The sequence below is a fragment of the Ammospiza nelsoni genome, chromosome 19 (genome assembly GCF_027579445.1).
Source record: "Ammospiza nelsoni isolate bAmmNel1 chromosome 19, bAmmNel1.pri, whole genome shotgun sequence".
NCBI classification, from domain to species: domain Eukaryota; kingdom Metazoa; phylum Chordata; class Aves; order Passeriformes; family Passerellidae; genus Ammospiza; species Ammospiza nelsoni.
The window spans coordinates 11446845-11461360 of record NC_080651.1 but is presented as its reverse complement, the minus strand read 5'-3'; the positions used below and the strand labels follow the sequence as shown (position 1 = coordinate 11461360).

Genomic DNA, 14516 nt, shown 5'->3' with positions numbered 1-14516 from the left:
GAGACGAGAAATTGAAAGGGTTGAAAACTCCAATCCAGAAAATTAATCAAAGCCTCACACTGCTATTTATTATAGCAGAACACTCTGGAATGCTTGGAAATATTTAATACCTAATTTGGCTGCAGCCTCAACGCATCTTTTTTAACTTCACAGTCCCTTAATCTGAGCTTAGGAGCATCAGGCAGCACAGATAACACTCCACCAAAAATCCTTTTGCTTCCCTGCATGGCCCTTATGCCGGCTCTGAGGAGCACCTCTTGCCTCTGAGCAGCCTGAGCCAGCAGCAGGCTCATCACACGGCTGAGGAGGCAGGAACACAGAGACTCAGGCCACAAAACCAGCCAGGGACAGGACAAAAATCCCTCCTGAACTACAGGGAGGAGAGCTCAGGCAGAGGAACCGCCTGTCACTACCCACTGGGGCAGGAATTAAGGCAGGAAGCACTATCTCCCCCAGGAATCTGCTCCAGAATTAATAAGGGACCAAGTTAAAAAGAATTCCTTTTGATGGAAATGCCTTATTGGAGTTTTACACAGCTGATTGTTTGCCATATGTCTGAGCTCCCCAGACTTCCCAGAGCAGAGGCTCTGTGCATGAGGATCTCCATGAGGGGACCACACAAAGCCCCCTGAGACCTCAGGGGTGCTGAGCAGGAGCTCTGCTGTCCCCAGGGCTCAGTGCAAGGGCTGGGAGCACTGCAGGATTTATTCACCTGCAATCCGAGCATCTGGGCAAAGAAGTTGGAGCCCAAATCGCCGATGACGACGTAGAAGGCGATGCAAGTGCCCAGCATCAGCCCAATCATGCTGCAAACACAAACAGGGACAGGTTAGCAGGGCCACATTCCATCCTCGGTGCTGGGAGGAGCAGGACACCCCTTCTGCGCTCCATCCCAACAAAACAGCCACCAGAGAACCTCCCTCCACACCAAACACTCGGGGATGCAGCTCTGCCCACAACCCACACAGGGGTTTAACTCCTGTTGGGAGCCACGGGGAAAAAAACCAAGGAAAAATAATCTTGGAGATGACAAGAACTCCTTGAACTCCTGGAACAATTCAAAAGAATCAGCACAAGGCTCTCAGAGCCCCACACCCACTGCAGGACCCTGCCATGAGAGTCTCAATATCCAGTGGGCTCTCCAACGTCTCTCCACACAATGGACCACACTTTAATGAAAAGATTGTCCATGAACTGCTTCTCCTCCCACTCCTGGACCACTTTCCTTCCCAATTCCAATTATAGAACATCCCTGTGGCAATTACAGCCTCTGCTTGCATGGACAAGTAACATCTGAGGAATATTCTGTGTATTTTTAGTGCTGAGCAGAAGTTTGCAGCTGGGAAGAGCCAAGGAGCCGGCACCGCTGCCAGCCCTGGGCTCAGCATGCCTGGAAAAGAATCCCGGCTGGAAAAAGCAGGGCTGTGAGCATTGTGCCATCACCTGACATCTGCACTGGGGTCATGGGAGGAAGCAGAGATGGAGGCAGGATTCCCCCTGAAGGCATCTCACAGGGCAGGGAGCACAGAGGGCAGGAGCAGAGCAGATCCTGGGATCCAAGGAAGGAAACACTCCCTCCCACCAACCCACCAGCAGGGATGGCACCCCTGGAGAGCTGCCACGAGTGACACGGCTGGGATTTCACAGCAGAGCAGCTCATCCCCTCCTTCTGTGCTCCCAGAGCCTGGGAAGTGCTGGAAGGGATGGAATTGACACGTGGAGCTGTGCTCAGGGCATCTCACCCAGCTCCTGTGGGATTCCAGCAGGAGGGAGAGCACAGCGAGGCTCAGAAAGGCTTCCACCACAGACACCCAAACTGTTCACACTTTGAATCAGCAGCAGATTTACCTTGTTTCCACCAACATTTTTCCTGCTTTTCCATAGGCATGAAATGCTGGCATAAAAGGGAAAAAAGAGTGGAAGTTAGTCAAAGAAAGGTCCAGAACAGGGCAAGATGTCAGTTCACAATTAGACACCAGCAGTGACACAGGGCAGTGCAGCAGGAACCCACCACTGGTATTTTGGGGCCGTTTCCCTCACCCTCCCACTTTCTTTTCGGCCTTTCCCTTTGGAAACTGAAAACCACATAAGACAGGAGCAGGGATGAGGGAAAGCCAGCAAGCGGGTTCTTTTTTTTCTATTTAAAACCAGAAGTGGTGTGAAGCAGCAGCCACACATGGCAGCCATTAAAGGCAATGGGAGAGAAAATATTCCTGTACAAGATTGTGTGTGGCGAAAGTTAAAGTGGTGCAGAATTCCAGTCCAAGTCCCCTTTTTATTTTTATCTTCCCCCTCGAACTGGGCTGCCCGACACGGCTGGCTGGGAGAGCTGAGCTGGTGCCCAGAACGCTCAATCCCATTCCCAGAATACCCAGTGCTCCCAACCCACACCAAAGGGCTGCTGCCAAGGCTGTGCTTTCCCTCCCTCCCATCCTGGGGTTGGAGCACAAAATGCTCACTAGTCCTCAAATCACTGGGTTTTCTCTTAAAAAGACAATGCCAAGAAAACTTTGCTTCTATTTTTAGCTCCTGCTGGGCAGAACGGGAATGGGGAGCTCCGGTGCCAAACCCAGACCACAGTGCCCAAATCTGCCAGTGAGGTCCAGCATGAACCCACCAGCCTGGAGTCCCCTCTGCCTTCCCTCAAGGCACAGCCCAACATTCCCAGAGCCCGCCAGAAAACAAACTCAGATCCTTTCTGGAAGCTTCTTCTGCTATTTTAAATATTAGCTTCAACTCTTGATTTCCTTGGACTCTGCTCCAGCTAAAAGTTCAGGAAACGAGATGTTCTCCCACAGAACGAGCAAAAGGCACGGCAGGGACCCACAGCCCCGAGCAGGGATGTGGGGGAGCACCCAAAATAGCAGCTGGATCAGTGACAGGGCAGTGGGACAGGCACCACCAGGCAGCGTGCCCAGGCACGGGGAGCGGCCTCCTCTGGGAATTCACAGCCAGGAGGGAAAAGGCAACAGCTCTGAGGGGGTCACAGACAAAGGGGTTGGGAGGAGAAAGAGGAGCCAGCAAGAGGAAAACATCCCTCTGGAGATGGGGCAGTAACAGGCTGAGCTCGGGGCGGGGGGATGGAGGAATGGGGCTGCTGATCCTCCCAGAGCACATTCCAGCCTCTGCATACGGACACAGCCCTGGGTGATGCTGGAACCAGCCCATCTCCCCTGTTTGCAATTTATGCTCAAGGAGAACGAGCCTCCAAACACTGTGGGCAGGAGTCCCCACCTAGGGACAATGGAAAAATGGGATTCTTTATCTTCTCCAGGAAGTAACGAAAGTAAAATAAATGGTAGAGTCAAATCCTTGGAATGGGATTTTGGAATGCCCCCAAACTGGGCAGAGCTTGCTCAGTACCTGGAGAAGCCTTTCAGACCAATGTGGTTCCTGGGACAGAGGTTCAGCCCCTGGCCCTGCAGGGCTGAGCTGCCCAGCACAGCCCCAGCACATCCTGAGTGCTGCTGGAAGGGGAGGGATTCCCTCATCTCCTGTTAAAACCCATCTGGGATCTTCCTGCCCTTCCCTCCTCACCCTGCAGCCCTTCCCCTTCCCTCATTGGTGAGGGGCAGTGCCAGCCCCGGCCCGGGCCAGCCTTTGTGCCCGTGCCACGGCTGCTGGGGTTCCTCCGGAAGGCTGTGCCCGCCTGCAGCGAATGTGCACAAGCTCCCTCGGTGCCAAAGCCTCCCAGGAGTGCCCGCAGATGTCCCCGGGCCCGGGCTGAGGGGACAAAGGGCTCTGTGTGGAGCCGCCCGAGCCCGGAGCATTGGGATGCGCGTGGCACCTCTGCCAGGGCCCGGCGGCGGGCACGGCGCTGCTGCCAGCCCCCCCTGCCAGGAGGAAGCTGGGAGGCACTGCTGGCCCTCTCTGTATGGCAGCCCTTGGCTCCTGGGCGGGCAGAGGATCCCTTCTCCCCGGGACACGCTCCAAGGCGCGGGGACTCTGTGTCCTGCGGGAAGCGGCACAAAGGCGCCCTGTGAGGGGCAGGGAGCGGCAGCAGCTGGGAGGGGGCTCCCCCTTCCCCTGGCACCAGAACAGCCTCCCAGCCACGGGGCTTCTCCCTCTTGTCTGCTCCTAGCAGATACAAGCAGGCAGAACCCGGGATGTGCTTCCTGAGCAGCACCTCGGGCGCCCTGAGGGAGGAGCAGCCCCATCTGTCAGCAGCTGCTGGAGCCCCTGTGCCAGGGCAGTGCCAAACAGCGCCTCCTCCCACACAACAGCACGGCAGGACGAGGGAAAGGAGACTTTTCCTGCTGCTCCATATGCCAGCAGCAAGGAGAGGAACCCAAACACCTCCTCCTGCTCCCCAGGGCAGCCAGAATCCCAAAAGAGGCCACGAGCAGAGGCCAAACCCGGCGCCAGCGCTCAGCTCCGAGGTTTTGGCACGGCCAAAACCCACCCAGGGATCTTCCACATGTTTTTGTTTTCTCAGCCCTCTGGAAGCTCGCTCTGTTTCCTCTCTGCTGAGCCATAAAGGAGCTCCCAGCTCGGATGCAGGCAGCCTCCAGCTCTGTGCCAGGCTGGCAGGACCCGCTGTCCCGGCAGCACTGGCTGGGTGGGTGGGGAGCTCGTGCCCAGACCCATAATTAATTCATCCCAGCCCCACGATTCATCCCAGCTGGCTCCCGGGAGCTGGGGTTTGGATCCTCTCCTCCCTGCCCTGCAGAGTCAAAACAACTCAGCACCCATTCCCAGGGCTGTGGGAGCAGGATCCGACCCAGCACCGCCCCGAGGAGAGGCTGAGGCACAACAGGGAAACTGGGAACTGCAGCAAGAAAGAAAAATTTGTTGTTCCAGCAGCAGCAATGAGGAAATGCAGCCTGGGAGGCCAAGGAAGGTGGTGGTGCTGTCAGAGCAGCAGCGGGGCTGGAGCAGCCCCAGAGCTGGGTCTCACCGAGGCCGGGGTAGGTCCTGCGCTTGCTGAGGTTGGCTGATTTCACCAGGAACATGCAGGACTGGTGGGTCATCCACGAGCAAAAGATCAGCAGCATGGCTCCCAGGAGGATCCCACACTGCAAAGGAGCAGGGCAGGAGATGGGGGTCAGCCCCCCAGCACAGCCCAGCCACCCTCCCTCAGCACCCTCAGCCTCCCCCCCTGTGTTCCAGCCACGTTTTCCCTCTTTCAGGAAGTTCTGTCCCCTTCCCACCAGCTCCACATCACCCTGTCCGCGGCCCAAGGACACGTGGAACACACACCTGCTTCCCACAGCTCCCAGCTGCACCAGTCTGAGCCCTGAGCACCAAACCGGGAGCACAATTCCCACCCTGGCTCACCCCTCCAGGGAGCACACACAGAGCCCGAGGTGCCACCTCTGCTGCAATCTGATTTATCCACAACCAGCTGGCATCACACACTGTCCCTGGGCAAGGCTTGGCACAGCCCCAGATGCCAGGGAGGGGCAGGGGGCACAGTAACCTGGAAAAGCCTCCAAGTTACATTTATGATGTGGGCAAATCCTTGGTTTTCATTCTCCCTTCTCCTTACAAGACAGGCAGAAATGATCAGAGAGACCACAGGGCAGGGAAAACCCAGAGCGTGCAGCAGAAGTTTTGAGTTGGAGACGTCACCGCTGAGACAAACGCGGTGTTTGGAACACGAGATGCCCGCTCTGGCTCTGAAGCGTTTCTTTCACTGATTTTCCTCTCCAGCCACGGAACCACCCCACACCCGGCCAGAAGGGCAGAGGCGGCCGCTGCCCGGCCCTGGAGGAGCCCGCCGGGGCTTTCGGCTGCCAGGGGCACGGCCCGGCCCCCGCCGCAGCCCGGGCACACCGGCCGGTCCCGGCGCTCACCTGTCGGAAGCAGAAGGGCACGGTGAGCACGCTCACCCCCACGATGCTGTTCACCACGTTCATGATCAGGCCCCAGTTGGAACCCGCCGCCGCCGCCATGGCTCGCAGCGGAGGATCCCCGCGCCGGGACACCCGGTGTGCGGCCGCTCCCCGAGCCCCGCGGCCGGCTCGGAGCGCCCGGTGCCCCCGGTCCCCCTCAGCCGGCCGTGCCCGCCATGGCCCCACCGGGCACGCCCCGACCCGGCACCGGCCACAGCGGCACTTCCGGCTTCCGCCGCCGCCGCAGGAAGTGACGTGTCCGCGTGGGGCCGCTCCTGCCGGCCCGGAGGTCTGGACTCGCTGGTGGTGGAGGACCAAGGGGGGACCCGTGGTTAGGGGCACCCCCGGAGAGCCCAGCACGGCCAGGGAGGTACGGAACGCACCAGGACACACATCCGTGCGGATCCGTGCGTGGACTGGCGCGGATAGGGGCGTGCGTGTGCCTTTACACGCATGTGTGCACATACACACATGAGCACACGGCTTGTGGCCTTGCTGGCACCCGAGAGGGGGTGCCCAGCCTGATGGTGGCCTCTGAAAGGCCCCTCGAGGGCAGCCCATCACCCCCAGCACCCCCTCCCCCCGCACATGTGGGCACGCATCCAGCTGTGCGCACACATCTGCTCCCCATCCCACCCGCAGCCATGCCCAGCTCCGCGCCCCACATCCCACGGGAGAGGGGAAAAGAAGGAAAGATGTGGGGGTGGGATTCTTTATCTCTCGGGGGACTCTGGAAGGGTCCCCCGAGGCCAGGCTGGCGGCAGCTCCGGGTGCCACCCGCCAAGGGCACGTTCCCATTGGAACGGAACGAAGCACAGCGCTCGTATAATTTGCAGGAATTGCGATGGGAAACCGCAGGAATTCGCTCTCCAGAAGGTTTGCAGGGAGGTGAACGGGCGGCCTAATTCCCTCCAGGTGTGCTGCAGCATCGGTAGCTCTGGCTGTGATTTCCTGGCTCCTGTGCCAGAGCGGTGGCTGTGTCCGTGTGTGTCCTCGGGGTGGGATGAGGGAGCCCCTCAGGAATGTCACCATGGCCAGGAAAGGGCTCTGGTGGCTTCTCCGTGTCCGGGTGGGAGCCAGGGGCTTGGGAAACATGCAGAGCCAGGCAGGCGTGGCAGTGACACGGGATGGGGACACCAGGGCAGCTGCCCCTGCTCTGTCTGCCATCCTCCTGTGCCACAGCCCCGGGTCACATCCATGCCCATCCCAGGGAATGGGCTGTGCTGCACCTCCTCAGGCACCACCAGCTGCTCTGCAGCCCCAGACAGCCCAAATTCTGCCTCCAGCAGGAGCCAGGTCCATCCCAGCAGTGCCAGGTTCCCATCACACACCTGCTGAGAGCAAGGAGAATCCTCTGGAAAGCTCCAACCACCAGGGACCCCGCCCGGCCCTGCCGGCAGGGGACACCGGGAGCCGGGACAGGGCCCTGAGGGGTTTGGGAGCCAGCGGCAGCGTTCCCACCGGGAATCCCAGGTGGCCCGAGGCCCTTGCCAGCCCTGCCCCGTGGCCCAGATTCCTCCCACGGAGAACAGCCAGCCCCGGGGGATGGCACAGCCAGTGACTGTAATTAGAAATGGGGGCTCAGGGCTGGCAGAGCCCGCAGGGACCCTGCCCTGCTTTGTGGAAGCACAAATCCCTTGGGATGCCCAGGGGCTGCTCTGCAGGGATGTGCCCACATGTGCTGGCACTCTCGGAGCTGAGCTGAGCCCATTCCCAGCTCCCACGGGTGATGCTGTCCCAGGAAAGCACCTGGGTCCATCTCTGCTCCCACTCTTGCTCAGGGATTCACCTCAGTGGCAGCTCTGTGCCAGGGGGCTCCCATGAACCTCCCATGGCACAGGGATGCTCTTCCCTGGAACCATCCCTGCCCTCCCTTCCCGGGGGACACAGCACAGAGGGAATGGCAGGAATGGGAACCCCCCTTCTCCAGGGCCGGGGCAAGCCCACCCACCCCCCATGTCCCCCCTTCACCCCACCCAGCAGCCAGGGCCACCCTGCTCCAGGTTCCAGTGACAGATGCCTGGCAGATCCCCGGAACCAGCCGGCAGGGATTGAAAAACATAAATTAAAACGAATTGCAGTTTTATATTGCAAATAAGGGCAGTTTGATGGGTTTTATTGCAGAACAACCATTAATGAAGTGCAGTTTCAGGCACCTTAATTGCTCAGGGACCAAAGTTCAGTCCGTATCTGCAGCACGAGCTGGGAGCTGCCGTGTGTCCCGCGAGGGCCGGGCAGGTTGGGAACGGGATCGGGGATGAATTTATGAGCACGGTGAGGAGGATGGAGGCAAGGGGCCGAACCCACCTGGGGGGGTTAAAGCAGCATGGGGAAAACAGCACGGCCCGGGCTGGAGGGAGGGGAGAGAGAGCCCGTGGTGTCCCTGCCATGGTGTCACCCCAGTGTCACCCCAGTGCCAGCCTGGGGCCCCACAGCGGGTACTCACCATGGCATGCATTTTGGGATGGGAATCCCCAAGCACTTGGGATGATGGGGCTGCCCCAGGGGCTGGGCAGGAGCGATGCAGAGCCAGGGCCGTGGGGCACCACGGGAAGCCCCCCAGAACAAAGCACGCGTGGGTGTACAAGGCACAGAGGGGCGTGCAGGCGGACACAGCACCGGGGGTACAAGCACGGGGGATCCACGCGCAGCCCGCACACCCAGGACACGATCGCGAGCCCCGGCACCGTCACACCGCGCGTGGACCCGCTGCCCACCTGCACGCACCCACGCCTAGCACAGGCACCGAGATGTACCGAGCCGTCCCGAGCTGCACGGTGCCATAGCGGAACTTACCGGGCCGCACGGAGCCTTACCGGACCTTACCGAGCCGCACGGTGCCTTACCGGACCTCACCGGACCTTACCGAGCCGCACGGTCCGGTGCCGCGCCCCCGCGCGCGCCCGTTCATTCACCCGCCCGCGCCGTGGGAACGAGCCGCGCGCGCCGCGGGCGGGAAGCACAGCCCCGCGCTGGCCCCGCCCCTCCCCGCGCGCATGAATGAGCGCGCCCCGCCCAACTCCATATAAGGGCATCCGGCGTTGCTATGTGGGCGGGGCCTAGCTCGGCCGCCCCGCCCTTTATCTCCGCCAATCAGAGCGGCGCGCTGGGCCCCCCGCCGGGCTCCGGCCTTTGTTTGTGGAGGGCTCCGAGGCCAATGGGAACGCGGGACGAGGGTCGCTGGGCCAATGGGAGCGCGGGACGAGGGGCTCTGGGCCAATGGGAGCGCAGGACGGGGGGCGCTGGGCCAATGGGCGCGCGGGGGGGCGCGGGGCGGAGCGCGGGGCACGGCCCGTCCCGGCCACGTGCGCGCGGAGCCTCCTCCGCGGGGACCGGGGACAGCGAGGGGACCGGGGGGACCCCGGCGCCACCGGGCTGTGTTCCCAGCGGGCGCCCCATCCCCAGCAGTGCCAAGGACACGTGCTTGTCCATCCGCTATCCGTGCCGGATCCCGGTGCCACCAGCGGCTCGGCACCTTCTGCTCCGGTAGACCCGGGGATCACGGTGGAGCGGCCCCAGCCCAGCCGCAATCCTCGGGCGCAGTCCGGGTGTGCTGTGGGTCGGGGCAGGCCCCGGCAGCCGGAGGTGGCAGCAGGGTTAGTTCGGGTTTGGCTGCCTGTGGCCCCTCTCTCCCGTCATTGCCGGGACTGGGGCGGGGGCAGCAAATCCCAATCGCTGCAGTGCCCATGCAGACGGAGCTGCCCCACACAGGGCTGGGACAGAGCCACGTGTGGAGCTGTGCACTGTGCCCAACACGGAGGGGACTGCACCGGGCAGGAGCCTCCCACGCGGTCCCGGAAAGGAAAATTTCCCACCGGGAAATCCCATCCTGTGCCTGGGATCTGCTGAGAAATATCCTGGTCCCAACCAGCCCCAGCGCCATGGGCACACTGATGGCAAAGCCGGGGCACTGCCAGCCCAGGGCAGGAGGAGCAGCTCTGTGCTGGAAGGGTGAAGGTCACGGTCGTTTCCTCCGTCACAGGCAGCTCCCAGCTCCATGTTCGTCCATCCCCGTCCCTCCAGTGCTCCAGGACACCGCCACAGCCCGGCTCAGTGTCACACCGACATTCCCGGCCGGGAGCCGCGGTGGCGGCTGCTGCTGCCCGGCCCGGGGGTGCTGCTGGTTAGCCCTGGCGTGCTGCCTCCGCTCCGTTCGCTCCCCATCCCCGTCCCCGCCTGTCCCACCCCAGCGCACAGCTCCGGCTCCATCCCCCCTCCAGCCAGGCCTGCCTGCGGCGCTGCCAAACCCCGGAGCAGCGCACCGAGCACCGGCCCGGGCACGGCCCCGTGCCTCCCGATGGCCGGGCCGGCGGGCAGCCCGGGCCGGCCCCGCCGCGCTCTCCGGCAGCCGGGGAAGCACCGGCGCATCTCCCGGGGCCCGGCGGAGAACAAAGAAGGGCAGTGCAGCGGAGGGAGCGGCGCTGCCGGATGCGCTGCAGCGCGGCTAATCCGCCCCGGCACAGCCCCCGGAGCACCGGCACGGCCCCGGTGACCGGCCCGAGGCGTGAGGGCTGTGCGGGGTGCGCAGGGGGCTCATTCCGGCTCCCCCGGCCGCCCCATCCCGGCTCCTCCGGGCCGCCGTGCCCCCCGTGCCCCCCGTTCCATCCCCGCGGCCGCGCTCACCCCGGCTAATGCCGCGCCATAAAGGAACCGACTTACATTAACGACTTTTGTCACCAAAGTCATTAACATAATAGGGCTTCCACATCAAAATTGAATATTAATGCTCCGCCGGCTGCGGAGGGAGGCGGATAATTGCTCTAATACATTTTCCAGTCGGATTTTCGCATCGCGGCAGCAATTGCATTAGCAAACCCGATTATTCCCACGGCCGCTACAATGGGACGGTTAATGGGAGTTAAGTTCCTGCCTTTTTGCTCGGACCCCCGAGCGGCTGCGGCTCCGCGCCCCCCGCTGTCCCCATCCGCGGGGGGCGCGGGGCAGGGCACGGGCTCCCCGGGCTGCGGAGCCGCCTCGCCCCTCCGCGCCGGCAAACGCGACCCTTGGACGGCAGACGGCCTTGAGACACCGGGGCCAGCTGGAAAAGCGCCTGGCCCCGGAGCCGTGCTGTGCCGAGCCGTTCCGAGCCGCGGGGAGCCATGGGATGAGCCGTGAAGGACAGCAGAGGGGACACGGCAGCACCACGGCGGCGTTGGGGACCCGGGCTTGTTCCCAGCTCCAACCCCAGTGGGTCAGGGGACCCTCGAGCCTCCTTTCCCTGCCGAGGGGGTTCGGCAGCTCCTGGGCGGATAAAGCTCAGGAAAGCAGCCGAGGAGGGGGGAAATGCTGGGATTGCGCTGCACCCCCAAACGTGTCCCCCGTGCAGGGACAGGCCGTGCCCTCTGCCACCACACCCCCTCCTCAGAGTCCCCTCAAAGGGAACACCATGCTCGGGGGCTCTGTGGTGGTCCAGCCCCAGCTGAGGGGGGCACAGGCACCGTGAGAGCAGCAGCAGCAGTGGACAAAGGCAGCTGCAGGGCTGGGGGGTGGATGTGAGGGGGGATCCTCATTAAACTGACTTTAATTGTGCTCATTTGGCCTCACTCCATTGATCAGCCTCACACAGCAGAGTTATCCCCACCGGGTAGGGGGGCTGCCCACCGTGGGGGGCTGCCCACGGGGTTTAGACACCCACAGTGGGGGTCGGGGGCTGCCCAGTGGGACTGTACCCACAGGAGGGGTCTGCCCACCATGGGGGCTGCCCACAGGGATGCCAACTCCTGAGGGGCAGTCTGCCCAAGGAGGGGGGGTTGCCCACAGCAAGGGCTTGCCCAGGTTTGATGTTTACCCACCGGGGATCTGCCCACCAAGGACACAACCCTGGCGCTCCACAAGCCCTGGACTCAGCCCCCTCCCAGCGGCACCGGGGCTTCCCCCGGCCCCGTCCCACTCCCGCCGGCGTCACTGCGGGCAGGAAGAGCCCGAGAGCCGCTCCTCGTGAGGTTTTCCTGGTTCTTTTGCAGTCAGGAAACTCTTTCCCAGCACTCCCGGTGGCCGCACACCGGGATCTGCACCACGCTCCCGTCTGGCACCAGTTCCACACGCCGGGATAATCCATACGGGCCCTTTCCCGTGCGGACAGCGATCCGAGGGCAGCCGCGCAGGAGGATGCGGGGGCTGGGAGTGCGCTGCCATCCCGCGTCCTTCCGTGTCCCTCGGCGTGTCCCCGAGCATGGCTCCGTGCCGCAGCCGCACGTCCCGCTGCAGCGGCGCCTGTGCCGGGCTGTGCCCCGCCGTGCGGCCGCCTGTTCCCGGCTGTCCTTGTCCGGCTGTCCTTGTCCGGCTGTCCGTGCGCTGCCGGAGGGTCCCCGCGGCCCCCGGCCGCTCCCCGCTAACTCGATTGCCGTCCCGCGTAATGAATCGCCCGCCGTAATCTAATAGTGGTTACGAGCCATCGGGATTTATTTCAGCGTTTTCAATCAATTACACCCTTTTATTGTAAAAAAGGGGAAAAAAAAAATAATCCCAAACACCGCAGTGCCCCGACAGGAATCCCGGTGGCGGCTGCTGCCAGGCCCCTGTTCCCGGTGCCCCCCGGTGCTGCTCCCGTTCCTGCTGTGTGGTCCCGGTACCGTGCAGGCTCCCCTGGCTCTGAGCAGCCCCCCCACATCACAGAGCCCCCCTCAGCTGGCTCTGTCCCCTCCCTGCATGGAGCACAGCCCCACACATTGCACAGCCCCGCAGCACTGCAGAGCCCCACACATGGCTCTGCACGGCCCCCCAACACTGCAGAGCCCCACACACGGCTCTGCACGGCCCCCCCACATTGCACAGCCCCCCAACACTGCAGAATCCCACACATTACTCTGCATGGCCCCCAAACACTGCACAACCCCCCAACAATGCACAGCCCCATACACTGCTCTGCATGGCTCCCCAGTACTGCATGGCCCCCCACATTACACAACCCCACACACTGCTCTGTACAGCTCCCCAACACTGCGCAGCCCCCCGACCATGCACAAACCCCCAACATTTACACCCCCACCTCGCAGGGCCCCCAACCACTGCAACCCCCTCCTGCAGCCCCCCAACACTGCTCTGCAAGGCCACCCCACAATGCACAGCCCCCCATCATTGCACAGCCCCCCCATCCTGCTCTGCATGGCCACGCCACATCGCACAGACCCCCATCATTGCACAGCCCCCCATCATTATACAGTCCCCCCTTCCGCCCTGCACAGCCCCCCATATTGTCCCGCCTCACACTACACACCATCCCAGTTACCCCCCGTATCGCACGCTCCGTCCCACCGCACGCCCCCCAGCACTTCACTGCGCGGCTGGCAGGTCCGGCAGCGGCTGCAGGCCGTTCCTGGCGGGTCCCGGCGGTCCGGCCCCGCGGCGGGCGCTGCCCGCGGCCCGTTCCCCTCACGCCGCTCTTTGATCCCGCTCGCTCGGGCCCGGGGCGCTCGGGGCTGCGCGCGGGGGGGCCTCGAAACCGCCCCCGCCGCGCGTGTCCCCCCCCCCGGGGGGGCGCCTTGAAACCGCCCGCGGCACCGGCCAATCGGCGCCTTGTTTACACTGCGTGATTGACAGCGCGCTGGCGCGCCGCCAGCCAATCGCGGCGCGTGGGGGGCCCGCGCGCTGCGGCGGGGGGCGCGCGGCAACGCGACTCCCCCCCGGCCCTCCGCCCCGAGCGCGCACCGCGCCTGCGCGCCGCTCCCTCCTCCCCATTCATCCGCCGGGCTTGAATTAGGCGCCGCCGTTCCGCGCCGCTCGCCGCGCGCCGATTGGCGGGAGCGCTGGCGGCCCGCCAGCCAATCGGGAGCGGCGCTCTCTTGACGCGCGGCGCGCGCGCCGGAGGAAGAATGGAGCCGGGGGGGGGGGGCTGGGGGGGGATCAATGGCCGGCGGGGCGCGAGCGCCGCGCGGCGGCCAATCAGCGAGGGGGCGCGCGCGCGGGGCACGCGCTCATTAGCATGCGGGGCGCGCCCGCCCCGGCGGAGAACGCGCGGCGTGAGCGGGAGGCGCGGCGGGGTCCCCCCACCCCCCCCCCGCCTTTTCCCACCCCCCCCTTCCCTCCCCCCCCCACCCCCCCCAACCACACACCCCCGGTTCCCTTTGCTGCAGGAGCAGCCGGTGCATGGGCAGTGCACGGGCACCGGCAGGAGCACGCTGCGCACCCCCGCCACGGGACCGCACTCGCCCCGCGCGCGGAACGCCCCTCCGGTAAGTAACTGCGATCCGCGGGTGGGTTTTTTTTGTTGTTGTTGTTGTTGTTGTTTGGGGGTTATTTTAATTTCGGGCGCTCCGGGGTTATTGTTTTTTGTTGTTTTTGTTTTTTGGTGGGTTTTTTTTTTTTTTTACGCCTTAACAATTATTTTTGGCGTTATTTATTTTGGTTTTTTTGGGCGTTAATTTTTTTTAATTGCGTTTTAGGCATTATTTTTATTTGTGTTTTGGGCATTATGTTTTTTTTTTCTTTGCCTACTTGGATTTATTACGTATTTAATTTTTGGGGCGCTAATTATTTTGCATTTTTTTCAATTTATTTTTTGCAAATTTCCTCTCTTTTTTTTTTTTTTTTTGCGTTTTACCTTATTATTTATTTTTTCGCTTTATTTGTTTGCACCTAAATATTTATTTGCATCTTTCCGGCATCAAAATATTTTCTACGTTCGTGTTTTTCCTGCAAAAATATTTTTTCTCTTCATCTTTTTTTCCCCCAAAATATTTTTCC

At 62.6% G+C, this 14516-nt stretch overlaps 1 protein-coding gene across 1 annotated transcript in view; it reads right to left on the bottom strand.

The window, feature by feature from the left end:
• SLC38A10 (solute carrier family 38 member 10) overlaps positions 1 to 6040 on the bottom strand; it is a 30601-nt gene extending 24561 nt beyond the window's left edge. The window contains exons 1-4 of the mRNA XM_059485969.1: positions 5796 to 6040; positions 4898 to 5015; positions 1849 to 1894; positions 713 to 806 (exon numbers count right to left, since the gene is read on the bottom strand). Coding sequence (XP_059341952.1) covers positions 713 to 806; positions 1849 to 1894; positions 4898 to 5015; positions 5796 to 5894 — 357 coding nt within the window. The 5' untranslated portion in view covers positions 5895 to 6040. The remainder of the gene's footprint in view (positions 1 to 712; positions 807 to 1848; positions 1895 to 4897; positions 5016 to 5795) is intronic.
• Between the last annotated feature and the right edge of the window lie 8476 nt (positions 6041 to 14516).